We start from the raw sequence: 27,781 nt of genomic DNA on the forward strand, positions 1-27,781 counted from the left end.
AAAGATTACTTAAAGATGTATGTTATAGATTCAGGTTATATCATACTAAGGCTTCAAAGAGGGAGGTAGGTGATATAGTGTACGACTTTTATTTGAAAACTCTTGCTGAACTCTTTTGTATGATGCATATTCCTAAAGGAACTATCTTGCTTGGAAGAAAAGGGATCAGCCAGTCACAGACTGATTGTGGGGTAATTAGTAATTAATAAATAGTAACAATAAATGGTCAAGATGTCATAAGTGAGGGGTGTCCCATGAAAGCTCACAAAGAATGTGTGCCGGAACATGTGCTGCCCTATATACTAAAAAGTCATCTGGAGCTATGAGTGAACAGTGAGATCAAAATGTTGTTGATAACAAAGTATTGGAAAAAAAAAATGTCAGTGAATTTCTTGATTTCTTGATAGTGATTAAGTGATAATGAGAAATTCAATTGATGAAATCAATTGTAAGACACGTGGGGATATACCCTTTCAAAAGTCAAATCAATCTTCCATATCTATAATAGAAAGTGATCTTGAAGCTACTACAGAAAATACCCTTTTGGGCAAAAAGCAATCCAAATATAATACTGATAACAACAGATGAGAAAATCTGCAGTAAATTTACAAGGAACAAGAACAAGCCACTATTGGAAGAAAAAAGAAACAGCATGCCTTGCTAGGTGGTGAGTAAGGGATCAGATACACGCTGTGATGTAACTGATGGAAAGCTGCAGCTTTTCCCCCTCAGATGATTCCTCCAGGCTTAAATGTGTGGCATTCATATAAAGCCAAAAAATGATTTCCCCAGACATACCTTCATGGCAGAATCACTCTGATATCAGTTAGTGTTATGTATATAAAGAGAAGATGAACATCTTGATCACTGAGAAATACACTGTTGGAAGATGGGTTGGAATGGTGAGCAGTTTCTTTGCTCTGAAAGGCACTCAGTTACTTTAGCTGTGGGAGGAAACAGTCTCCTCAGCAGGGTGATAGTACAAGGATATCCAGATACGTTTTGCTTAAGGCAAAAAGAACCAAAGCTCTTCTGAGCAGAAGGTTTGGCTTCTCTCCTTGTCTATCTCAAATAAATTTATTAACTGATGCAACCATTCTTCAAAGAGCAAGCGAATTATGAATAATTTATTTGTAACTTCATGCAAGCCAGCTGTCAGAGAGCTTAGCAGATGTGGAAGATGAAGAACTGAGAATTCAGATGCCGGTTAAACCAGCTTCACAGAAACGTTGTTTCCTGATATAGTAAACATGTTCAAATCACTGTCTCATAAAATGTAATCGTTGGGCTTCTGTTTTATTAGTTCTCTAATAAAACCACAGAAATTCTGCCTATTTCATACTCTGCCCACACTCCCAGATATTTAAACACACGTGTCTCCAAATCTGCCCCGTCTCTCCTGATTATTGTGTTCCTAAAGTCAAAATGAAGCCTTAATGCCTAGAGTTATGTTTGAGGTGGAAGGAATGATAATCTCCCTGTAGTTTTAATAGTTGACATTCTGTGACTGTAAAGAAAGACAAAAGGATATTTTTGATTTTTGAGTTCTAGTAGGATTTCCTGCTGAAGTGATTCTTTATTTCCTGTCTCCTTAAGAGCTTTCAATAACAAAGCTTCTGTTAAACATGACAAGCACTGTAGAAAAATCTAAATGGTCTCTAAACTGACAGTGGTTTTTCAAACACAAATCTCATGCATTAGTTAATACAGTAGATATACTGTGAGATGAACTCAGACATCTCAGAAGCCAGAAATTGCTCTGCCTTCCAAATTCAAGTGACCATTTTGGATTTTGCTCATTGCTGAAGAATGGGGAGCATCTTGAAGCCGGCAGTGTACCTCCATATCTCATTATTCTGTGATGTGGAAAAAACTGTCCATGGGGAGCGCCAGCCCTCTGTGCAGACAGGCAGTCTGTGCTATCACAATGGAAGTAGGATAGCAGCGGTACTAAAGAACATAAGAAGACATTTCAAAACAGAAATCCTAATCTGCAGGTTTACATGCAGATAAATCTGTACAACAACAACAACAACAAAGAAAAAAAGAAAAAAAGTAAAAAAGAAAAAAAAAAAAAAGAAGATGCTTTTTGAACTGTCAGGAACATTCCAGATCAATACTTTTCAATCCATTCATTTGCCCCTCTCTCATTTAAAGGATTTGATACCTTCTCAGAGTGAAGATATTTTGCTCCCTCATTCTGTATCAACAGCTGGTACCTGCCAGATACTCTTGGCAAGTCCAATGGGAGCTCATTAATTAGGTGAGCTACTCTTCTGACATGGAATTATGCAAAATGTACAACAGCTGATGAGGTATAACCTGCACTACTTCTTATACAAAACCAATACAGCCTCTACAGCTGATCTGAGAAGCTTTTAGGCATTGCAAGTGACAAATTCAAAAGAAACAGGGTCTTATGCAGAACTGCAGAGCAAATGTTAACTAGGCTTAAATGTACTTATTTTAGGATATGGCCCTCAGAGGTTTCAGTTGTTGAATGCAGTAAAGCTTGAGGCTGCAATAGCTACCATCTATGAAATGGTACATGAGAGACAACTTTTAGATCATCAGTATGACTGAGTAAATAAACTATAAAGAAAAGCTGCAGGGGGCTGAGGAGGAGGGCACTAGGTAATATACCATGCTGAATGGTATATTTACATATATATATAAAATTTAAGACTTCCCAAAACCATGCAGTTCTCAAAGGCTAAGCGGCTGATCTTTCACTGCTTTTCTGGAAATAAGATAATATATAACATAATTATATTTCCAAAGGAAAAAGCAGCAAATGCTGCTCAGAGTTTGAAGCCCTACATCTGCATTTCCCATCACTTCTCCCAGTAATTGATATTGAGACTACAGGTCTACCTAGGAGTATAACATGAAGCGAAACTAATAGCAAAGGAATTTCCTGGTCTTCTGTTGCCTGCAGGTACCAGATGAAATAGGAGTATAAATTTCTATATTCAAGTACAGCATTAGTCAAAATACTCAATATTCTAAGTAGTGCCAAAGATGCTGTGGTAGCCAAGCTTAATATATGTCTAAAATAGGCAATCCAGCAACAGTTATCTCAGGCACTGAGGACTCCCAATACCAGACAGAAATTTTTAGCAGTGTGTCCTGCTGGACCATTTCCTAAAGAAAGGTGCAGTCTGGGTATTCTGCTAAAATAAAGGTCTTAAGGAAATGCTCCTCTGCATCTAACAGAAATGTTTCCATCTGAGTCTTTCAAACTGGAGGCTTTGCTGAAGGAAACACTGTGACTAATGTCAGTCACAGAACTCTGTGATCAGAGCTCTGTACACAGAACTCTGTAGTACTATCAACAAGCATCCAGGGAGCTCAGACAGACTCAGATTTGAGGCAGAACATATGGAACAATCGAGAAAGAAAATATTTGAGCCCACACTTCCTTGGCTTTAAAAGTTTTTCTCCAGAGAAAGAGGGAATTTTCTTCAAAGCAACTAAAATTCACTGAAGATAAGCCAAAGACAACAAGCCTATTACAGCATGTATAAATGCTGTATTGAAGTAGACTGCTTAGAAAGCAAAATCAACAAGCTCTCAAAGAGTATGTCCTAATACCCATGAGACTGAAATTCTTTGTTCCACTAAAAAAGTAAGGTGAGACCAGTTCCTCTTCCCTGCAAGTCTGCACTGTTCCTTCTGCAATTCTCCTAGCTGTGGCGTTTGCATGAGCCAGAAGGCCACATAAAACAGTGGGCCTGGACTAAACAGGAAGCTCAAGTGGCTGAAGGCAGCAAGTGAAGAACCAAGGTTTGAAATCTGATATTAGTACAGCCTGGAGGATATTCCTGTGTTACAGTGAGTCTCAGAAAAGTCATCTACCAATCACTGAGTCTAATCACCTCTAACATAGGGGATACTGGAGAAGTGACACAAGAAATAGACAGATTATCTTTAAGCATAGGAGTCTCACAGTGGAAAGATCTGACAAGGGAGAAAGCAATTGCTTTCATGCTACTGTATTCTGCTTCTGAAAGTTCAGCTTTCCAAACTGTAATATATTTAAGGCTAATTTTCCAAGTTTTATCTTCTGTTTAAGACACAGTGTCACAGACTTCAATCCTATAAAAGCAAAAACATGTTAAATAATTGTCCCTTCTACATACATGTAACAATCTCCATAGTTATTCTTTCTTGTCTTTTCCCTTGAGTAGAAACTGTTGCTTAATTGTTGTTTGTTTGTGCACATCTTAACAGAGGCACTATTAAAAACTTTCAGCTTCATTCTTTAGTTCATATTTCTTGAGATGACACATGCCACACCAGCACATTCAGCCCACAAGACAGATTTCATAATGATGTTAAGATAAAGCTTGGGCTATTGAGAACTTTCCCACAAATGCCTGGCCACAACGTTCCTGTGCCACAAGTGACAGAAGAGTGATGCTGTTATCAGAGGGATCACAACTTCTCCAGAAGTCCTTGCACTTTCCTGTCTTAACACCTGGCCAGCTAACACTGACATTTAGCTAGTTCTTGACAAAGAAAGTTGGACTTACGAAAGCAGTGGCTGACTCAAATTGCTGATTCCTTCTGGGAATACAGACTTTCAGCTGTGGTGAAAATGTGTTGAAATAAAGTATTGATGATGGGGATACTGAAAAGGTCATTCTCACTGCTTGAGAACTGTCTGTGTGTCTGCCTTAGTGAAATTAATTCAATTCTTTCCCTTTGGGACTGATGCAGCCCACCAATGTGAGTTTAAACAGCAACATGGCAAACCTTACACTGAGCACTGGATATTTAAGCATTCACATACACAAGGTAGGAAGACTCCCAGTTTTGCCTTAAGTAGTCCATGGCAAAACAGACTGGTTTGTTCTCTCATTTAAGAAAAGCAGCTTTTAAAAGAGGAAGAACTTTTCATACTAAGAAATCCACGTGTGAAAATAGCTGTGTACCAACCTGCTGTTCTCTCCAGCACTGTTCATAAACAAAGGAAACCTTCCCATCTACTTGTCCCCGTCAACCTTTCATTCCCTTCACCCCATATCTTGCCCCATCCCCAAGTCCACTGCACTTCCCATTTTATAAGGCTGTTCTTCAAATTGCAGGTAAGAGGAGTTAGTTTGTGCACAGAAGCACACCAGTATTGACTGGAGTGTGGGTGAGAGTGTCAGGGCCACAGAGATATCCTTTGAAACAGGAAGTGTCTTCATCATACACTATTTCAGTGTAAAAGGAATGAAGCATGAGAACTGAGGTCTGGACTGGCACTCATTTCTGTCTCAGAATCTGACATACAAACAGATCACCCTGGAGTGATAGATTATAGTGCATGCTATCAGCCCATGGGAAATCACTGATGCATAGAAGCAGATGTAGGGCCAATGAGACAGTTCAAAGCACCGTGCATGAATAGATAGTATCTTAGCAAGTCATAGAAATATTCACTAATCCTCCACTTAATGTTAGGAATATTCATATTTTATTTTCTCTTGCCTTTTGCTTATAATGCTTGTTTTGACTACAATTTCTTTGGGTCAAGGTTTAACTGTCATTGATACAGTACCTATGGCAACATTTGTCCACAAATGCTGGAGATACCAGACACAATTGTAATGCAAGTCGTAACATCCCCCCCCCCCCTTAGATACTGACCTTCACAGGATTCTCCACTGGGTGAAAACATCCCATTATCATGGTAGCCATCTCTGCACTCACAGTGGTACCACCCTGGCAGATTGATGCAATTAGCACGGCTGTCACACTGCACAAAGCCATCAGAGCATTCATCAATGTCTGGTTCAAAAGAAAAACAGAAAAGAAGAAAATTCACACAAAGGAAATTGCTGTATTCATGAGATACAAGAAGAACTTCTCTAGTGTTCCACAAAAGTATTTTGATTATTGTCACTTAGATTTCTAGAGTTATTTGTCGCAGCATTGTGAATCATTCCTAGAGAAGGTCTTGGCTAATAAAGTTGGCCCTGCTAGCTAGAGTTCTCCTATTTATGTTTCATAGAATCATAGAATCATAGAATCATAGAATTACTCAGGTTGGAAAAGACCTTGAAGATCATCAAGTCCAACCGCAGCCTAACCAGTAGCCTATCTCTTAAAAAAACAACCACAAAACAATACCACAACAACAAACCTCTGCTAAATCATATCCCTGAGTACCACATCCAAGCGGCTCTTAAACACATCCAGGGATGGCGATTCAACCACCTCCTTGGGGAGCCCATTCCAGTACCTAACCAAAATATATTTATATATTAGCAACTCATTTCATCACAGTATATGCTCAGTAATACATCATCTGTGTAAGCTGTCCACAGTATAAAGAGTGGGATTGGATCCCACTTCAGATAAGAAGAACCGCTTTGTTGAGTACAGACTGCCTGATAAAACTTATTTCCAGCACCATATCAAAACATTAAATCTTTACTGCCATCCTTGTTTCCAGTAGCACCACTGTTAAGTCAGCAGGACTTCCCACTAACTTTAACCAGCACTGCTGACACTCAGCATTGTTCTCTCTCACTGTCAAAGAGAGCAGCTGCGATTCCAAACCAAGGCTTAGATCCTGAAGGTGAAACACAAGATGCTCTCCTACTCCCAGTAGCTCCTTTGTGATGCTCATTTCTTAAAGAAAAACTTAAACTGATTAAACTTTACACTAACAGCCCACAGTGGAATGGATGTCTGGACACATCTGCAAAATCCAAAATTCACCATAGGCTGGCATCTTTCAGACACGTGAACTCACATATTCAGTAGAGAACTTTGTCAGATGTTCATTTCCAACATCTTCAGTTAAGCAGTAAGTCATATTAAGGAACAGGTCCCAGAATTGATAACAGGGAATTTCAGGAATATTTAATAAAACAGGGATAGCTCACACTTTTGGTATCTGTTACTTTCACAATATAAAGTATAAAATGGATGAGAAAAATTAATCATGAGCTTCAATAAGGGCCCAAATCTCTTGTTGTGAATACAACTTTGTGTGATAAAGATATATTCACTCTACTCTCCTATGAAGTCTACCTAAAAATAAGGCTGTTTTTATTGTTGTTGTTGCTGTTTGTTTCATTGTTTGCTTTTTTTAAAAATGGCTGGTTTATCCATCCAAAACATTTCATGCCACATTAGAAGGAAAGGAAGTTGTTGAGTATAGTGGGGGATGGCTACATACACCGTAAGGTATCGCTCAGACATCCACCTTTGTTGGTGAGGTACATTTTTCTTACATATGCCAGAAAGGTAGGCAGGATGTGCCCTGCGTATTTTATTCACATGCTAAATAACATCTGACAAAGTTTTTCATATTGAAAGACTAGGACAGTCATCTCCTTGGATTAACCTCACAGCCATAGTAAAAGCATGGTGATTTTTAAAGCTCTGTAGCTACTTCAGGAAATTCCATTAGGAATTTCTGTTATTGCATCAGTGTGATTTTCTATCACCTGCCTTTCTGACCAGATGCTCCTTCTGCACGTCACCAGTATTTATAAGAATGAAAATGACCAACAACCCTGCCAGAATATTGCACTAGGCACATATTTTTGCTGCTTTGTGTACCACAAATTACATCCTAAGTCTCTACTAGTTTAAAAGAAGATTTTCAACTCCACTGCAAAGTGCAGGATAATCATGTAATTAGTCCTGCTGCAGGACTGAGCAATACCAAATCCCTGCAACATCTAGCTTCTCCAGGTGTCTCCCTCTAACTCAGAATAAGTTCTGGCCTTTTTCTTGTAAGCAGTCGGGGACAGCGGGACTTCAAGAGGGTTAGAGAGATCAGAGGGAGATCAGTGGAAATTATGTTGCTGTAGTGAGAAGTGGTTGGTTTGCAGTCTGTGCCTTATCCTCTGGTATTCACTCGTGTCCACAAATAGCTTAAGAAAGAAGGAAATGGAATGGAAGGGAAGGGAAGGGAAGGGAAGGGAAGGGAAGGGAAGGGAAGGGAAGGGAAGGGAAGGGAAGGGAAGGGAAGGGAAGGGAAGGGAAGGGAAGGGCAGGTTTGATTTCTACAAGATTACTTACCATGGGGGAATACATAGTCTGGGAAAAGCTTGTCCAGGAGGACAGACTGTAAGTTAGCCTAAAGGCCTGGGATCATCTGCTTAGTACAATATAACTTGCTGGGGGTATTCAGAGCCACAAACCCCAGAGAATCAACAAAGTACATGAGTGCTTCTTAATGCTACTCAATAACATGCGTTAAGATACTGCATATGTCTTCCTCTGCCTCCAGTCTTCCTCTGGAGAGTGGAATTTATTGGTAGTGAGGTGGAGAAGTGGGTGTTATCCAGGTTAAAAGTTAACAGATATGAATTTAAGAAGGGCAGTGTTCCTCACTTCAGAACAATTTATTTCTGAATCTCTACATTTTATAATTGTGAGCAGAGTACAGCAGGCACAGACTGAACATATTCTGCTGATCTCGCTTGCTGATTATTCAGAAAAACAAGCCTTGAATGCCACGCCAGTATTGGTAAACTGACAAGAAAGATAGCATTTCTGTATTTATTTGTGAACTAGCTGACAAACTCATATCACAAGAAATATTACTTGAGATGAAATGCTTTTACAGATGCCAATAAACAAAGAAATATACTCTTCTAGTTTTGTTACGGCTGCTTGCAAAGTGGAATGGAGTGATGTGGGAATGCCTACCATAAATAGCATCAGTGGAAGCACACTGTCAGTCTTTAAGAAATATCAGATTGTTCTGTTTGTCTAAACCATTCAATTGGAACCATTTCTGCACCAGTAGTGAATAATTCACTATTCCTTACATAATATCACAGCAAACATAGTCACTCAAAAACAATTTCACCACTAAATTGCTAGGAAAATATGGCATGTGTTGTACATTTCAGAACATAGATGTTCCTCACACAAGAAACTTTATGCTAAATATCCCAACTTACATTCATCGTTAGTTCTAGCAGAGACTTTCTCTGTAATGGGACAAAACTCAGGTAAAGTCACAACCGTGTTAAACAAGTAATTGCAGCAGAAACTTATTTTACAGAGCCAAAGCACTGATTTCATGGAAAATTTTCTTGACATTTGGATAAAAGGATTTCTATTTTCAAATGGGCATAGCATAGCTCAGGAAGTGCTGTAGAAGTATCTACAACTGAAATGATCTTATTAGTATGGAAAAAGCAGCCAGAAATGATTTTTTTTTCTGCTCTCTGATGAAACATTCTCCGATGAATCATCTTGCAGCTGCTCAGTCAGAGGTGTGAGCTGACAACAGAACAAAAACTGATTGAAGTTTCGCTTGGCCAGTGGCTATGGTATATCAGTGGGCTGTATGGAACACTAACCACACTAATGAAGTTCTGTTTGATGCTGTACTAGAAAGGCATTAAAGTGCTGCTCTATTGAAGGAAGTTACTGAAAGGGCTTTCTATTTTCTCTTCTGAAAAAAATTTAGATTTTTAAGTACAGTAAGAGGAGGTACATGCTTTTTCTCATTAGAAGGTGGTGAGATTTGTTAGTGGGTGAACAAAACTCTTATTCTGAGATTGCAAGTTCCACTCTTCAGCTAGGTATAAGAAGATGGGGGGGTGGAAAGGAAAGCTATCTCCATCCAGGAGGTAAAAGTGAGCCTCATTTGTCTTATGTTCCAGAGCAAATGGTCTAATCCCAGCCCTGAATTTATGGAAGAGCTCCCACTGACTATTACAGAGGCAGTATTTTCTCTATTTTTCTCTTTTTCCTTTTCAAATAAGCAGCAAAACTGCACATGAAAAATCTGACACCCCTCTCATGTGAGGAACCAGGTTTGGAACAGAAAGCAGCACCAGGCTGGTTTGTGGATGGAACCTTCATGCCAGGCAGGACAGCAGCTGTCCAGCAGCACCCGCTGCTCTGGCTGTGTTCTAGCTCCAGGGCACTGCATGGCAGGAGATTTGTGGTTCCAGTTCTTGAAGCACTGTCTTGAGAGCACAGATGTGCGATACTGATGTGCCGACAGAACCCCAGGAACACGAGGACCCCTCTCTACCTGATGTAACTCATGAACACACTCACAGCAATACAGCACACACCACAGTGCCACCAAACAGGGTAACTTGTTATTGCACACTTACGTTGCACAGGATTTGGTTTTCAAAGATTCTGTTTTTCTCCTGTGTATTCTTCTTAAGCTTAAATTAGTCAGCCTGGTTACTTCCCTATTTTGCTAACCACTTTTCAACCGGAAGAAACCTTTTTGCAAACTGAAGCCTCAGTTTATTACAATAGATACACTGACACATCTTTAAAGTAACTAAGCTAAGTATACATCTAATTCCCCTGGACATGAAAAAATGTTCTTCGAAATCACGTTCTTTGTACTTCATAATCATTCATTTCCTGAACTGTAGTATCAGTTTCAGCTATTACAACCTTGTTCTTGGGAAGGCTGAGAAAACCCTGCTCCCTGAAGAGCAAAATAAGATCATTAGCAAATTATTCACTGGCACAGTAAGTAAAAAAGTAAAGCTAGCAGTCTGATGAATGTTATTAGAGAATTTCTGTACAGTAAGAGCTTTTGAAGATGGAAAGTGGTATAAAATTGCCAATTTAAAAGCTAGCAATACTCTTTCATCCAGCAATTGGACCAAGCTCTCTAATGTGGTCAAGCTGCACTCAACAAAGAGCCATGGTGTGATGGGAGATGGGGTATGGCTATACCATTTTACATTACTCATTTCAAGACAGAAATTTTAATCACAAAATCCTCCTCTCAGAAAAGCCTACATACCACCATCAAGCACAAAGTTAGAGACACAGAGCAGTTTATTCTAAAAATCCTTTCTTTCACAAACTGCTTTATCCAGGTCAATACAAACAAAAGGCCCAGCAGCCTTCTGCCATTGAGAAGAAAACACCACATATTCAAAGCTGTGAATATTTAGAATTTAGTTGTTTCTATCTATCATAGAAGTTTTTCTGGGACAGTACATACATGGCACTCAGCTAAGACTGCCAATTAATAGCCTCTTAGTTGCAGTAATCTCTCCCAGTGCTAATTGGGTTATTATCACTGGATATATTTATAAGGATTAATGAGCAGCCAGCAACTTCTGTGACACTCAGTCACTACAGTCATAGGCTAAATTTGAGTTCTCATTTCAAAGGCAACAGCATTTTCATCCTAATAACCTCCAGAACCACCTACATCCCAGTCCCACAAATAGAATGCATATACAGTGAAATCCTTTCAGAAACACATTACCAAAAAATTTGCTTAGGGTACTAATAAGAATGTTGAAAAAGACAAGTTCTTGGTGTTTGTTGTTTTTTTTTTTTTTTTCCTAGGTACGTTGAGAACAGTCAGACTCTGATATGCTTTTGCATTTGTCAATGCATTTTCAAGGATGTTACGTCTGACTTGAGTACAAAAGAACATGCCCCAGCTATTCAAACTCACGCTCAGATAACAGAATGCCCAGTAGGATTAAGATATCTGGGTTATCTGATCTTAGTAAATATGCATGCAAAGGGGAAAAGGCCTTACTGAGCAGGACAAAATAAAAGTTCACTGTGCTGCGTAATGTATCTGCTGTCAAAACTCAGTAGCTTTGAGAAGGATTCATTATCTCTAAAGTAAGTTCTAGAGTCCCATATTGAAAAAGAGATAAGTGTTTGTGTTGGTTTTCATGTTATAGCAGATTTCTAATGCGAAGATAGTTGGAAAGACTCTGCTGTTTAATCAGACATCTGAGTTGAGATCTTATGGAGAAAACAGGTCTCAGTGGAGAACTATAAGAGCTTAAAACTAGTTCAATGTGCCAGAGCTATCTTCTTTTGTAAAAATATCAGCTTTGGGGATTTCCGTCCCACTACATTCCCATATAATGCATGCATATACAAATTATATGGAAGAGTATTTTTTTAACAAAAGCAAGAATACAGAAGCTTATGCTGCTGTAATAGTCCAGAAAGATATCATTTACACCATAATCCAAAGTTATTTAGAATGCCTTTGAAATATGTTTTGTAAAGTCTGATCATCGTCTTTCTTCTAACACTGCTGCTGATTCCCAAAGGAGTTCTTTCTTCATTCATCAATAGATTTTCTAGACCCTGTTTGTGCTTACAATCTTGCTTCGATTTTTTTCAGCTTCCAGCAATTCTTTAAATATAAGTTATAGTATCTGGAGTACTAGTATATGCTTTGCATTGTATGAACCCTCACGTCAGAGTTCCCATTAAACCATGGAAAGCTCATAGCATGGAGTTACCCATAATTTTACTTTGGAATTCCATGAGTTAAAGAACTTGATATAGCACTAGTAACATCAATTATCTGAGGTAAAGCCTTTAGAGAATGGTGAAGACCATTGACTTTCCTCTTCCTGCTCCTCTGGGTAGTGAATTAGGGCAGTGCAGAGAAAAAGGTATTTTGAATGCCTTTGGAGTCACCACTCTTACGTTTGTTTCCCTACATTGCTCAAACTCTTGCAGAAGTTCTGTCTGAGTCACTTTAACACCATACTCTGCCACAAAGAACAGGAAACTAGAGTTGGAGTTAGAATTATCACATTAAAAACTACTCCAATATGTTGTCAGTGCTGCAGATATGTCCTTCACTACATATTTCTAACTGTTATGAAGCACAAAAAATAAATAAATAAATAAATAAATAAATAAATAAAAATCCAAACCTATAGTTAAAACAGGGTTTTTAAAATTGTTTGTTTCTTTGTTGTTGTTGTTGTTTTAATTCTTGCAAGAGCATGACTGCATTTTTTAAAGTACCCTGTCCATGGAAAACTAATTTAGTTCCATTAATGAAAAGGAAGCAAAATGTGATTGAGGATGTAATACGGAATTATAGTTCATTAATTCTTCAAGTATGTAATTTTCCAGACTCCCGATCCCCCATTGATTTCTGCACACCCCCATATGTCCTGCTAAATGCCAGCAAAAAGAAATCCAATTGTGTTGTTATTTCATGTGTGGCAGTGGCGGTGCTCCAAAATTAGATAGAAACATTATAAAAGGGAATTTTCCACTGACTGCTTCACCATGCAGCCCTGTTAACAATTCTTTGTTGTCAAAAATTGATCAATCACAGGCCCCACAGATAACCGAGACTATGACAGTTACTCATTAAACATCCAATATCATCAAAAGATGTGACATTTGTAGCAATTGAAGATGATAATTCAGAACACCTAATTAGCCATGATGAACTAGGCGCATGCATGAATAGTTAAAAAAAGAGGAATGCATTTTTCGATGAGATTCTGTGAAACCAGTTGTGTAATCCCCATTAGAAAGTTAGGGTAGCTGAGAGGTACTGGGTTCCTATTCTTAGACACTGACAGTACTGTGGGGTTGCTTTCACTTTGTCCATAATTCTCAGAACAGCACCTTAACTGTAATAAACACTTCTATTTCCCTGTTTGCCCTTTCTTGAAAAAGTAACCATTTTCTTCAAGATAGAAAAAGCACTTCTGTACCTTGACATACAATGACAAGGCTACTTTAGATGCACACCAATGCTTGGAGGTACTGCAGCTCTGTTTGCAAATGTTAGGAACTGGACTAACACACTCATGCTACTCCCTAAACATGTTGGTTTCTGGATACTAAGGGCTAGATTAATTTGACCCAGAAAAGAAGACCTAATTTAGTCAGATGTTCTCTCTTTCTTAAAGGTGGGAAGGAAAGCTCTGCAAGCACTGTGAAGATCTTGAGTTTTCTCAGTCATAACAATGAGTTGTAAGAACTCATTCTACATGTTTGAACCAAGGATTCATCCAGCATGTTCTCATCTTTGTTTGGGTTCATCTCTGGTATGAACTACAGTAATTTTCCAATGATCCAGATCAGTTCAACACAAAATTATGGCTAGGGCCTGATCTAATACCCTGATCTGAGCTTGGTCTTCTGCTGGGTCTTCTATCTTTTAGAAGGGTTTGTAATTTTAAAATATTATTCATTTCCTTGCCAGGGCCTTGTTAAGATGATTCACAGTTCACATACTAATGACCACTAATTTACATTGCCGCTCATGCAGCATCAAATCAAGTAGAAACTGTACACAACTGCTGAACCACAGTAGGAAAAAAAAAAAAAAAAAGGGGGGGGGGGGGAAGAAAGAAAGAAAAAAAAAAAAAGCCTTTTCTTTGCTTGGGCTCTACAGATATCATTGCAATATGTCTGCAGAGATTGCACACTCCCTCATGCTGACAGCAAGAGGAAGGGCTCCACAAGGGTATGGTGCAATGACTGGCAGCGTAATAGATTTTAATTCCACTAATAGTTAAATGTCTCGTAATTCATAAAGAGAGACCCTACAGTGAATTATGAAGGCTATCTCCATTTCCCTTGTATAACAGAAGGACATTCTATTATAATGCTGCCCAGCTGAACTATTCATATTCTATTTATAGATCATTGTATTTTAAGAACCTAATTGAAATTTTACATTTCATATTTTGTAAAGGAGGTTCTTTTCTGCAGAAGGAATAGCTAAGTAGTGGATACATTTTGATGCTTTTAATAAAGAACAAAACTTCCTGTCTTCTCAAATCTTTTTTGTAGCACTTTCCAAGTCTCTCAGTTTTTAAGCTGTTACATAAAGGATTGTAGTGTTTCAAGAGGCTAAAGAAAATACAAATATAAGCACTCATATTTGGTTCTAGAAGAGAAAAAAAGAAAAGTCTCTTGTTATTTAAAACTGACAGGGACTCAGGCATGAAAGAAATTATATACACCCAAGAAAGTGTGTCAGGCAAGGAAGATGAAGAAAGAAAATATACAGAAGGAAAAAATAGCAGAACATCTTAGACTACAAAACAGAAAGAGCAAGGTAAGTAGGGTTCATTCCTAAATCCAGAATGTTCACCGAACTCAATATGGGCATTTAATTCAATTTCTGTCAAAGAGGTACTCTGTGAATGAATCTAAGCAAAAAGGTGAAACAAAGAAAAACTTTCCAACCTTTTAAAGTCACCAGACAATGCCTCACTGTTTGCTTTTGAGATGATTTTTCATATCCAAGCCAAAAATCAGCTGGTAAATGGGCCAGAGTAACTTTGCTTCCTGACACAACAGTCAAGTAAAATACATTTCATTTGCAGAACACAAGCTTTCCTGCTAGCTTGCTGCAGATCTCATTTGTTTCTTCTCACAGACAACTTTTTAACCTTTTTTTTCCCTGCAATTTAATGAGCTGGCAGTTTTAGGATATGTCCTTTTTGAAAGCACACACACACATATATATATATTTTCTTCAATTTAAAAAAAAAAAAAAAAAAAAAAAAAAAAAAAAAAAAAAAAAAAAGCCTGTCTTCTCTCAGGTGTTGACATATTTGAGTAAAGGAGCAGAAATGAGATGACCTGTGTCTTATTCAGACATCTGCCAGTGCCTTTTTATGCAAGCTTTATCACCTATTCAACTTTCCCCACGTGTCTTGACTTCCACATCTGTAAAATGGGGAGAAATCACTTGTACCAGCTCCCTGCTTTTTCTTGTACAGGGAGCGACGTTTGGGGAACAGCCCCACACTGGGGAACAGGATCTATAGGAGAGGCAAACTTGTTCATGAATATGAAGATTCAACTTTATTAGCACATGGTTGGCTGAAATTTGATGGAATTATTGATTATAATAACAATTCAGCTGACATTCATTAATCCTTTCATAGATTTTTATAAAATATACTGTATGATTTTTCCTCTAGTGACAGGACTTTCTCAATCTAAAGTTAATCTTAGTCTGTAAACATTACACGCTCAAGATTCATAAGCTATTTAAGAATAAAATCCTTCAAACCCATTAATTTTATATATATTTTTTTTTTCTCTGAGGAAAATAAATGCATGTTGATTTTCTCAGAGAAGACTCTCGTGCAAGCTTTTCTTGCTCTCTCTGAATATGACCTCTTGAGTTCTTTTGGGTCAGAGGAGGAAAAGGAAACTTTCACCATTTTACACTCATTACATAAATTTAAATGCATAAGAGAAATCTCAAGACACTTTAAAGGGGACAGAGAGGTGATCACAGCCCAGACAACATTTGTACATGCATTTGTAACCTATTACCTACCAGATTATTGCTCAGACTTTACACTGTGTTTACTGTTTACTGAATTCCCAACTGATAAATATTCCCAACAAATCTGAGATGGTCTGCTCACAGAATGTAACTTGTCTGCAAGCTTTCATCTTGTTTCTGGATTGATTATGACCTCTTCCTTCAACTTACACCTCTTCATTTGAGTACATTTTAGAGGGACAGAGGGATCTGCCCTTTGCCTCCTACAAGCCCTGTGAGCAAATCCGATGCTGCATCATTCATTCTGCATGCTGCTCTCTGCCCTGCCTCCACAGGACTTAGAGAAGACGCCAGTTAATAGATAGGAACAGCCAGGAGAGAGTTAAAGCCTTTGCCTCTACTTAGTAACTGCCAGTGTATGTTCCTGTCATTCTGCTTGTGCTCATAAGAGCAACCAATTCTCAATTTAAAAAAGGAGAGACTGCAGTATTTGCCTATTTAGTGCTCAGAGTTCCTTAAGATGTAATATATTTGATGTTTTGCACTGACTTCAAGCTAGGTAATCTCAACAAATTTTTCACAAACACATTTAAATAGATTATATGAATGCATTACACTTGAGATCCTTATGAAGGTACAGTCTTTTTTAGAAATCATCCTTATCTATATGGACTTTTATTAAAACATACTGTATTCATTACTTCTTAGAGGTAAAAGCATTAGTAAAAGCTTGTTTTGTTTTCATGCATTTTGGACTGGGCAGCTATTCACTTAGAATCATAATTAGTTGTGGAGGAAGCAGATGATTTATGAATAAAGCTATGAACATATTGCATATTATAGTTCCTCCAGCTAAACTCCATATTCCTGCTCACCCAAGGCCCTACTTCAAGAATATATTAAAGCATTCCTAATTCAAGAACGTTTCATGGTCCTTGTTTTTCTTAGTCTTGGTCAGAGATACCATGGTCAAACAGTCTTGAGCATCAATAGCAACAATGAATCAGTCCGAATGGACATTTTAGAATGACTCATTACAAACAGCTATTACTGTTACTTCACAGAAATAAGTTAACAAAAGTGTGCAAAGATGAAAGACCAGGCATACAGCTCATCAAAACAGCACAGCAGTGTGTATGTCAAAGAGCTATATCATTTTTTATCAGCTCAGTACAAGGCCCAGTTTTGGTGAGATGAAAGCATGAGGAAGAAGATCAGTTAGGAAAACAGTTATTTTTATCAGGTTTACGTAGAAACCAAAACAGATGAGCAGTATAAATAAATTGCTTATTAATTTTTACTCAATTTCATTTAACTCAGATTTGAGTTCCATGATTCTTTGATTCTATTAGATAAACAATTATAGCAGCAGAACTCTATGGGACTTTCAGTAATACTCATATATCTTCAGCCTATCATCTCAGAACCACCTTCAGCTCCTGCCCAGTCAACTATTGAGGTCATAATTTGCCTTTTTTCTTTGTTTTACCAAATGTATCATATGAACAAAGCTACTGGACAGAATAGGTGTTGTTAATATGATAGCTTCCAACTTCTTATGTTTATAAAAAGCATATTACAGGACTGTAGGAAAAAATTATAGAAGTCAAAAGTCATTTTGTGCTCCCTGCTCCAGAGAAGCCAAATAAGACTTTTCAGAGGCTTTCCAGGAACTTCAGATTTGACAAGGCACAGTTGGTCTGTGTTACTGAATTTAATTCTTCTTATTAATCATGAGTCAGAAGTAGATTGATATATTATACTCTAATCAAACAATAAAAAGATTGTCAAGCAAGCAATGTGGAAGTTCATGTACAGAGTTACTGTTATAACAGTTTATGTGAAATTGGGGCAAGAGAAAAGAAAAAGGGAAATGAATGGAAGGCATTGATCATAATAACAGTTTTTTAAAGTAGATTTAGCTGTTATGTTTAAACGAGAGATAGAAATTAATGATTCTCATAATTTGGGCCGTCAAGTTATAATCTGGTTTTCCTACAGTAAGTGGTCAATTAAAATGGAATAATATAGAGTAAGGTTTAGCAACACTGAACAGACTAGTAATCTGCATTATCTTGATAAACCAAGGATAGCTCAAAGATCATTATTCTTGTCTCTGCATTAAGAAATTCACATGCAAAAGCCATCTTCGAGAAGGGCAAGCCCACACAGCAGACCACTCATTACCCAGCCTGTGGGAGCTGGGTAATGGCTTTAAGTAGCAAAGATGCAAGTTATAAAGCAAGATGTTTCAGCAGCCTCAGCAAAATCCTTTTGCTATTTTTAGCATCTGCATCCTGTTTCTTTCTGCTGAAATGAAAACTACAGAAAATATTAATTAAATGCAGGTACATGCAGTAATTCAGAATGGTTCTTAATTCAGATAGTCAGATCCTGAGAATAGAACATACAGTTAGATATTTGCTGTTATGAGATAAAATATTTAAACAGGATACTGAGAACTTAATGTCTGCAGATACATTTCAGCCATGATCAAAAAGACCATAGCTTCCATAGATCAGGATGTCTGGCAACTTATTAAGAAAATCAGGACCACTCACAATAACTCAAGGATGATAAGTAGCAGTGGCCACTCAGAGCTAGGGTGTACATGCCTCCAAGCCCAGCAATGAGGGGGATACAGCATATCCAGCATCTTTCCTCACCTCATCCCAGCTAGGCACCTGGGCTGCATGGGGACCTGCCACCACCACCTCACATGGATGTGGTGCCAACAGCAGCATGCAGCCCAGAAGGTCAGCTGGATCTCACCTGCCTGACTCCACAATTTGTCTTCTTTGGGATTTGTCCTGGGTGATTTTTATTACTTTGGGGAGACTTGTATCAAGGATCAACTTTGAGTAGTTCATGAACTTTGAAAATGACTTCAGTTGAAATACCAGACTTGAGCAACTATAAGACGCCTGACTTTTGGAGTATGATGAATTCCCTGTTCCCTGCCCACTGGGTTCTATTGACATATATTACATTTCAAGTCAGGCTCATGTACTAATTGCTTTTAAAAATTTTATCCGTGGTGGGTTAACCCAACATTTCTGTATTTCTGCAAGTCAAACTCAGCACTTGAATTTTATTAAAACATTGCTTGCTGAAAGTACCCTGAAAGTTTTTAGTCTCACATCTGGGAGCCTCTCCAAAAAGGGGAACCTGAATCCTCCAGACACCAGGACTCAAGCAAGCAAGCAATTTGTCCTGGCAAACAAATAGCTTTCCCTGGCTGGACTGTGAACTCTTTAAAGGCACTCTTTATTACTTGAGGTTTGTGCAGAACCTTGCACACATTCACTATGAATGTGAGCCTTTTAGTATTCTTGTTGTAAACTCCAATCCTACTATCAGTAATTAAAATTTTCCTTTTAAAAATAAAACTAAGCAAAAGGCAGGTTCCTGAGCTATGACAGTTTTTTACTACAGTACTTCCAGTGCTTACAGACAGTTTGTACTAGACTGAGGCCAAGAATTTTTAACAGTTCTGCCAAAAGTAATCCCAGTTCTTTCAGAATTGGTTCAGTGCTCTATGGACTTCAAATGCCATTTGTGTCACAGCTTTAGCTTCAGAGCCTACCTGGCCACAAACTGATTGAAGTTGTTTTAGCTGAACAGCAAGGATCAAGGGCTTAAATGGAAGCAATTCTCATATGATGTTGAAAGTACTATTATACTTCATCATGTTTTTGCAAAATCAACAAAGTTAACAAGTTTCCTAGTTACTTTGGCAGTGCATTCCAATACTAGCAAAACTATTTTCCTATCCACTAGAATATCAGAATTAAAAGATTTTCACAAGCTTCCTTTGGAAATTAGTAATAGCCTTCAAAAATAGTACAGAGAAGAGCCAAAGAATATACTTTCCTTAAACTTGGCTATTTCTGATAGGTGATCTGATAAAAGAGTGTGAGCTTACGTATCTTATGCTGGCCATGTTTTCATAAATTCAGTTATGCATTTAATTACACCACCAGTATTAACATAGGGCTGAGTAAATGTACAGACTTTACATTCATTTTTTATTTCTCAACTGGTCCTTTTAAACGTAACAGCTTTGTGTACCAGTTTATTCCAGCAGTTTGCCATGGCATGTTTAATAACAGGTAGATATGATTCCTTTGATGTCCAAAGAAACTTTGTTATCAGGAAATGTAAGCCACAGCCAAAGGTCCATAAAGAAGCCATATATTTCCAACCAACTTGTTACAAAATCTACATCAAAACACTACTAGTAGTAAAACTCTACTATTTGATCTCATGTATAATAAAAAATGGACCAGGGGAATATTCAAAGCACAAAATGAATGCAGGAACTCAAAAGAAAAGCTGACAAACAGCAAAAATGCAGTAATCTTGTATATATGCACATATAGCCAAACAAATTTGCTGTTCATCAAATTAAAAGGGAGCTACAGTACCATCAAGGCAACCTAACAAAATTGTCCTATGCTGGATTCTGAAATAAAGTAATGTTCAAATACAATTTAAAACAGCATTTAAAAATGCCTACAGAAGAATTCATAATTTTACAATCAAGCGGGAGGGTGTTGTAAGGTATTTTGAAGAAATTTAACTGGTAGAAATGTTTTTAGATTCCCTGGGTAGTCTTAGTTTTCCACACAGCAGAAGACTGTGCTTTACTAATTTAACCAATGCTTTGCCTTGTAAGACTTGAAAATCTTTTAACAAGGGTACCAGACAACAAATGCATCCCCAGCGTTAATGATGCTTTAAGCTGCTTCCTAAGGGAGGAGAAGAAAGACTTCTCCAAAGTCTTATTTTGATATTCTATTACCAGCTAAAACAACCGAAGTAGTGCTGGAGGTTGATGTATCTGCACGATTCTTACTTTTTTCTTCTTTATCCACTGATCCATTTTCAACAAGGCACAGGCCACAGTTAATCTAAAAGGCTTGCAGAGAAAATTCTAAAGCATTGCAACAGCACTGTTAGCTGCAAGGCACTTCACAGTGAATACTTCTTCTCATGAAAATAATGTCTGACTGAAAGTACTAAGTGATGTTCATTCTCATATTGTGGAGAGCACAGTGGTTCTTGCTGACACCCCAGAAGCACCATCTGGATGCAGAAAACTTTATGAAATGCAGTGCCCATTACAGCACTTAGTTACACAAAGCTTTGCTTCTTTGCAAAAGCTGTATTGTGTTCACGAATTTGACAGACCCCTTTCATGGTAGCTGACAGGTGAAAAGAATTACAGCTATGCCTGTGAACACGTGCAAACTTCTGGTACTACTCTACCCGAATCAGGAAAGCTGCTTAGTACTCTGGGTGAATAGGCATGCCCTAAAGCCACATTTCAATGTCATGATAATTTCACCAGAAGATTTCTGAACTCTCCCATCAGAAGCAGGCAATTTGCTTTCTATTTACTGTGCCCAGTCACTGCTTCTGCTTCTCCACCTCTGCTGGGAGGCTCAGAGAAGCTGTCAGTGGCATCACCAGTAGGCCTAACTCAACTTCCAGTCTGTATCTTTTAGCTTCCATGACAACAACCACAGCTAGTTCATCAGCTGTTCACTGGAACCAGTGCAAAAGGGTCTCGTCCCTTACTACAAGCTGTTCCCAAATGCAGCTTTGATAAATAGATGAACAGTGGAATAGAATATGTCCCCAAATGAGAGAGCACCGGGAAGCAGGTCAGGTCTTTTGCCAAACAGCCTTGTTAAATATTTAAGGGAACACTGTGGATACCAGCAATACCAGCCATTTCATCTCAGGTTTCATCCTGCTCTTGGTCATTGGCCTGTCCTGTGACACTCAGGCCTGGCTCCATAGGCAAGAAATGGGCAGGGAAAACATCATCCTTTGCAGGCTTTGAGAAGAACACAGAGGGAACATATGTGCAGAGCTGGTGTTTGGAAAGGATGTACACAAGGGATAAGGCACTAAACCAAATTGAATATGAGGCAGCTATGTGCCCTTGTGGAAGAGAAGACCAACAGCATTGGGAAGAGCATTATGTCCCCTCTTTTTCATGCTGTTGAGACAATACCTGGAGAGCTGGCTGACTGAACACTGTAACTGGTTCCCCAGAGAGGCTGTGAAAACTCCAACCCTGAAGACACTCAAAATCCAATCAGAAAAAGCTGTGAGAAACCCATTCAATTTAATCCTACTTTGAGCAAGTGGATTGGACACAATCATATCCAGAGATCCCTTTCTACCCCATCCTCCCTACAGTTCTGAGAAATGATCTACTAAATCATCATTTGTAGAAGTACAAAGTAAGGATTGTGATTACATTTTTAGGTTATTGCTGGGTCGTGCATTCTGTCTCCAATTAGGAGGTTAAGCAGCTACTGACAATTTTTATTACACTACATGTTTTAAGTTAAAAATGCCAAAAATCTTTAAAAAAGCAGTTTTTAAATATGTGTCATAAGTAGAAAGAAGTAATATGTGACTTAAAAATAGATTAGGAGTCTATACCAATCCCCTTTCCTGCTTGTATGGGATTGCAACTAAAGATGTCTGCTTACCAAAGTTTATATCAGTTTTGGAGATCAAGTGACTGTTCAACAAGGGAAGCTTCCAGCATAATTTGTTTATCATGTGAATGTCTTGGTCACTTCAAGCCTAACAAAAACTACCTTCAGGAAATTCTGCCACATTCACCGGGAATGAACATGTGCTGTCATTTTCCTCTATGACTGCATATATCTAACAATGCAAACTCAGAAAGAACACAAAATCTTTTCCATTTGTCACATGAAGGTATTCCAGACTGTGTTTCAAAGTGTAACTTTATTCTAATCTCACTCTTGGACATCAATCCAACTGAGGTGACCAGACTTGTACCTTTGTGAGTGAACTCTAACATGATTTATTTCACCAGTAACAACAAATAAAATGTCTAAGGGAACTCTACCAGGACAGAGTGGTCTCTCCTCGCAAAACTGACCAACTGACCAACAAAACTGGTTTGGGGCTGCCAAATTTCCTCCAAATCATAGCAATAGTATTGCTAGCTCAGAGGTATCAGAACCAAAACTAGCATAATAACCTTTTGATAAATATTGAAACCAGGTATTCAGAAAATATAGTATGAGACTTACAAAGACATTCAGACCTACTGGTTCAACCCTACTGCCTGCTCTCCTGCAAGTTTCTTGATGAAAGAAAAAGCTGTGAGGCCAAGAGTCTTGCTGCCCTGCAAGAGCCTTTGAGTCTAAATATCCAAAAGCTAACTCTAGGTCAACATTTGAACTTTCTGTTTTGGGAACAGTGTCCCGGGGTTCTCTTTTAAAGAAGGGAACAGAAATAGGACTTTCAGGGGGCAATTCAGACAACCCAGGAAGATCTCCCATCTGACAGTGGATATTAATTCTGGCTAGAGAAAGGTTTGTAGTCTACACACTTCAGGTAGATAAAAAAAGCTGGAAAAGATTAATCTGGGCCTTGAAACAATAGATGTTATGCTTACTTGATAACAGCAGGATGCTGCAAGGAACAGATGAGGAAAATATTACTGAAACAAAGTAACTGTTTTAATACTTGAGCCTTATCTTATCAAACAAAGTGTTCCAAGCAAAACCACAACCCTGTTACATTGAAGAGACCTTGATATCCCATGCCATACTATTTCTAGGCTGTGAAAAAGTGAAAAAATACTTGAAAACTTGCCATTTTGACATTTTTCTAGAAATAGATCAGCAGTCAGCATACTGCTCTTCACACAGCACCCCTCTTGTGCACTGCAGCGATATCTTTTCAACTACAGCAGAATGAAAACAATCACATTTCTCACCTCTCAAATGGACCAGATAATACAGAATTTGGATCAGTCTGTGTTTTTCATTAAATTGGACATGTTTACAAGTCAGACAAAAGCAATACTTGCTCAGATGACCTCCTTTCCTTTGCTTGGAAGATTTATTGAAGGCAATATAGAATGGCAACAATAGTCAATCATAGGCAGCAGACTGCCCTTTTATTAGGCATATTGAAGCCAATTAATCTAAGTGAGCTTTCCCCCTTTATCTCCTGAGGGCACATACTGTTAGAATGCATTAAAAATTCTGTAGCAATAAATAAAGGTGCTGAAATTATTCATTTGAACTTTGAGAAATTATTTACAGGCACTTGAGATGCTAAGTATTAACATTGTACATTTTCTGCTGGGCAAAGTGCCTGCTGCTGTAATTTGAGTAGATCCAAGACTTTAAAAATAAAGCTGCAAAACAAGGCTTTGTTGTACAACCGTCCTCGGGGACAGCAAGGAGAGAAAGGAATGCTTGCAAGAGAAAGGAAAAGCAGCAGGAAAACTGAAACCTGCCTTATACTGAATAAAAAATGCTGAGTTAATGCAGAAATCTCCTCTTAAGGTTACAAGGGAAGGAGGGCTATTGAACTAGGCACAGTTTACAGCACAGAAGTAATCACTTACTGCTATTCATTTCTAGATGTTGGATTATCTGCCATTTGCAGGAGATACTAAAGGCCATTTGAGGTGAAAAGCAAGTCTATAATAATATTATTAATTATGAAACATCAAAACCCAAGATGTCTTAATACATGTTCTCATTTTTGCAGTCCATGCGTTTCTAATTAGAACTTCTGTAATGTATTCACTTGGGAGGCATATAGGAAAAGTGAGTAACACTGTAGCAGCAGCTTCCTCTTTTAGGGCATTCACTTAAAACTCTCCTTTATTCTTGGATTACCTCCAGCATCTTTCTTGGATTTCCTTCACTATAAATTCAATTAAAATCATACCAGTTTCACAGCTGGGGCCAGTGAAGCCTTGTGGGCAGGCACACACGTTGGAAGCAATACAGGCTCCTCCATTCCTGCACCCATCTTTGCAAAATGCTGGAACAGTAAAAGCACAAGAGTTAACAAAATTACCCTCAGTATCCACACAGGTGTCCCCAGGCCCTGGCAGACTGAGACAGAGCACAACCCTCGCAGCACTGAGCTCATAGGCTGCTTTCTCTGAAGGACAGGGGTCACTAAAGATGGTTTATAGCCCTCCTGCCTCATTAGCCAGATGGGCTGACGAGCTACGGGAGATTAGAGTAAATCGTCTGAAGGCAACAACCTACATATGTATTCCTTCCTATGTACCAGGAAGCAGTGAAGGGCAGCATCTTCCCTATGAATGAACTCTTCTCAGGGCAACGCTGTTCTCAGCATCCTTAATAAAAGCGTGAGCATAACAGGCACAAATGAGCACTGAATCAGCTGCCTACCTTCCTCCTTCATTCAGAGATTAGATTGAAAGATAGTCATTTGCTTCCAAAGATTCTGAAAAACTCAAAAACATTTACCATTTACAATTTGAATCCAATCCCTAGATTTGTTTGTTGGTACACTGCAATCTGAGAAGCTGTGCTCACATATTTAGTCATTTCAGCATTCTCCAGATATAGTTATGAATATTTAGGCATTTCAGCAATCTCCAGATATAGTTATGCACTAAAGAAACCTCTCTGCAGGCAAAGAAATGCAACTGGTTCTGATATACAACACAGCAGCTGTCTAATTGCTCAGATCTGCAATACAAAATGAGCAATTCTCCGCTCACATGAAACAACAGGAAACTAGAGTTGAGAGTGCACCACTCCAAGGTGTGCAGCTCTGGGGGCAGTGAGCCTAGCCCTGCATCTGTAACAAGCCACAGGATGGGGTCTGAAGCCTTATCTGAGACATGGGTATTAGGAATGAGAGCCTTCCAGTTCTCCTTTTTGAGGCTTCGGCCTCTTGGTGAGACCCCAGTATGGAGTGCTGGTGCAAGAAGGCCCAGAGCAGGGAGGCTGCAGCCCTCAAGGATGAGAAGCACATCCAGCTCTGCCTGAAGGACACGTAGACCAAAGTTGGGCCTGCAAAGAAGGACACTTTCCAATTGGGAATATATTGAGTCTGAGACTTCTCCTGCACACTCTCTTTTAAAAACAAAAAAAAGAAAGGAGCGGTGCACTTTTCTGCCACAGTGGGACCACGTGCCCTCTGAAATGTAAGATCTGCACTCAGAGCTCCTGCCCAGGAAACACAATTGTTATAGGGTTATGCACCTTGTCTTTGATCCAAAGAAATCTCAATTACTTTTTCATAAGCTGACAGACCTTCATCTGTGAGTTCAAAGACCAAGGACACTTTTAAGAGAAGCAGCTGCAGTTTGAACCTCCTCAGGCTAACTTCAGGAGATAACTCAGTCTAAAAGGGGTCATTTACTGACATCTCTCCCTCTTTCTCTGAGTTTGGCTGGGAGTTGATTATGCTAAGATGTTCTACAGGTGGGTCATTATGTTAGGAATATTTAGAAGAATCATGCTATGGCTCAGGTGAAGAAAAAACTAGTGTTAAGATCATAAGCAAGCTTAGCAAATAAAGAAATACTGGGTTTGGCCTTGATAACACAGCAGCGGAATTAATCGATATGTTGTTATCAGTGTTAACTGAGGCTCCATGGAGTCTGACACCTAACAGCTGAAGTCGGAACTCTGGGTATGCAATTGCTACAGTCAGACCACTTCTCACATCTGAGCCAGTTCCCTACAACTGTACTACTTTTGTTTTCAGGATTTTCTCCATCCTGTGTTATGAGTTTGAGGACTCCCGGGGACTTGGGCCCAATAGCAAGTATCATCCTTCTGACATGAAATGCAACAAAGTCAGAGCAGCATCATATCTCCACCAAGTCTATGCATCATCCTCAAATCACTATGAACTCAGTCATATGCATCCCTGTGCACCTGACTGTGAAGATCTTCTAGTAGGTGCTGGACCTAAATGCTTAGCCTAGCATTTTGCCCCTCTTCTTCGAGGTACACCAACAGATTTGCATTAGCCAGGACAAAACATGCCACTGAGTTCAAAGAATGCTGAACCCCTGGGTTCTCAGCCACTTACCTTTACATACGGTCCCGTTTCCTGTGTAACCCAGCTTGCAGACACAGTTGTGCCCACCCACAGTGTTGAAACATAGCGCATTTTCATCACAGTTGTGCTGGTTCGTTACACACTCATCATGCTCTAGAAAATGAAAGAAGAATTGGATGTTTTTGAAGTTTTAAAATACACAGAAGTTTTTTAATAAGAGAGAAGTAGTAGTTAGCGATAACTGGGCTATGTCAACGGGAAACAATGGAGTAACCAGGTTATATGTTTTTAACACATACTTCTATGTGAAAAATGTATTTGGGTCATAACACCACTTCCATTAATGGAGAACTGCACTTTTCACATGGGTTCTCGTAAATATTTGTCAAAGAATTGGCTAACACACTGAAGATCTGTATACTAATTCTACTGCATAATTTCTACATGTAGGTTTAACCTGTGTGAGATTCATAGTTTTTCCTTCAGAAAGACAACCAATGGTGCAAGACACACACTCCAAGCTGCAAAGAACAGTTTGCAGAAGGCAGGCCTTCAAAATGTAGTCCTTGTTTTACTTCACTTCAGTGTGTACTCTACTCGCTATTTAGATGAGCTAAGTAACCAGGAAACAAAGAACAGGCTGCTCCTCAGAGTAAGGGACAAAAGAAGCATGAACATCTTACTGTTTTAGTTCATGGTTCTTTAAAAAAATAGAAAATACAATTTCAAAACAAGATGCTTTGAAGTGTCTTTTCCAAATGTCACAAGAATTACTTGAGTATATTTAACATGCAGTAACTTAGTCTGTAGGCATCGTGAATGGAATGCTTCCATCTTCTGAAAACATTCCTCGTATTTTCTTTAAATCAAACATAAATAATTTCAGAATACCCAAACATTTAATTTCAGTAAAATCAACTGTTTGGGGAA

General features: G+C 38.6%; 1 protein-coding gene across 1 annotated transcript in view; it reads right to left on the bottom strand.

Moving 5' to 3' along the window:
- The window catches only part of NELL2 (neural EGFL like 2), a 143,445-nt gene that overhangs the window by 13,625 nt on the left and 102,039 nt on the right, over nt 1-27,781 (bottom strand). The window contains exons 14-16 of the mRNA XM_072328075.1: nt 26,882-27,004; nt 24,746-24,841; nt 5,638-5,778 (exon numbers count right to left, since the gene is read on the bottom strand). Coding sequence (XP_072184176.1) covers nt 5,638-5,778; nt 24,746-24,841; nt 26,882-27,004 — 360 coding nt within the window. The remainder of the gene's footprint in view (nt 1-5,637; nt 5,779-24,745; nt 24,842-26,881; nt 27,005-27,781) is intronic.

Source organism: Excalfactoria chinensis, chromosome 1 (genome assembly GCF_039878825.1).
Source record: "Excalfactoria chinensis isolate bCotChi1 chromosome 1, bCotChi1.hap2, whole genome shotgun sequence".
In the NCBI taxonomy this organism is placed as follows: domain Eukaryota; kingdom Metazoa; phylum Chordata; class Aves; order Galliformes; family Phasianidae; genus Excalfactoria; species Excalfactoria chinensis.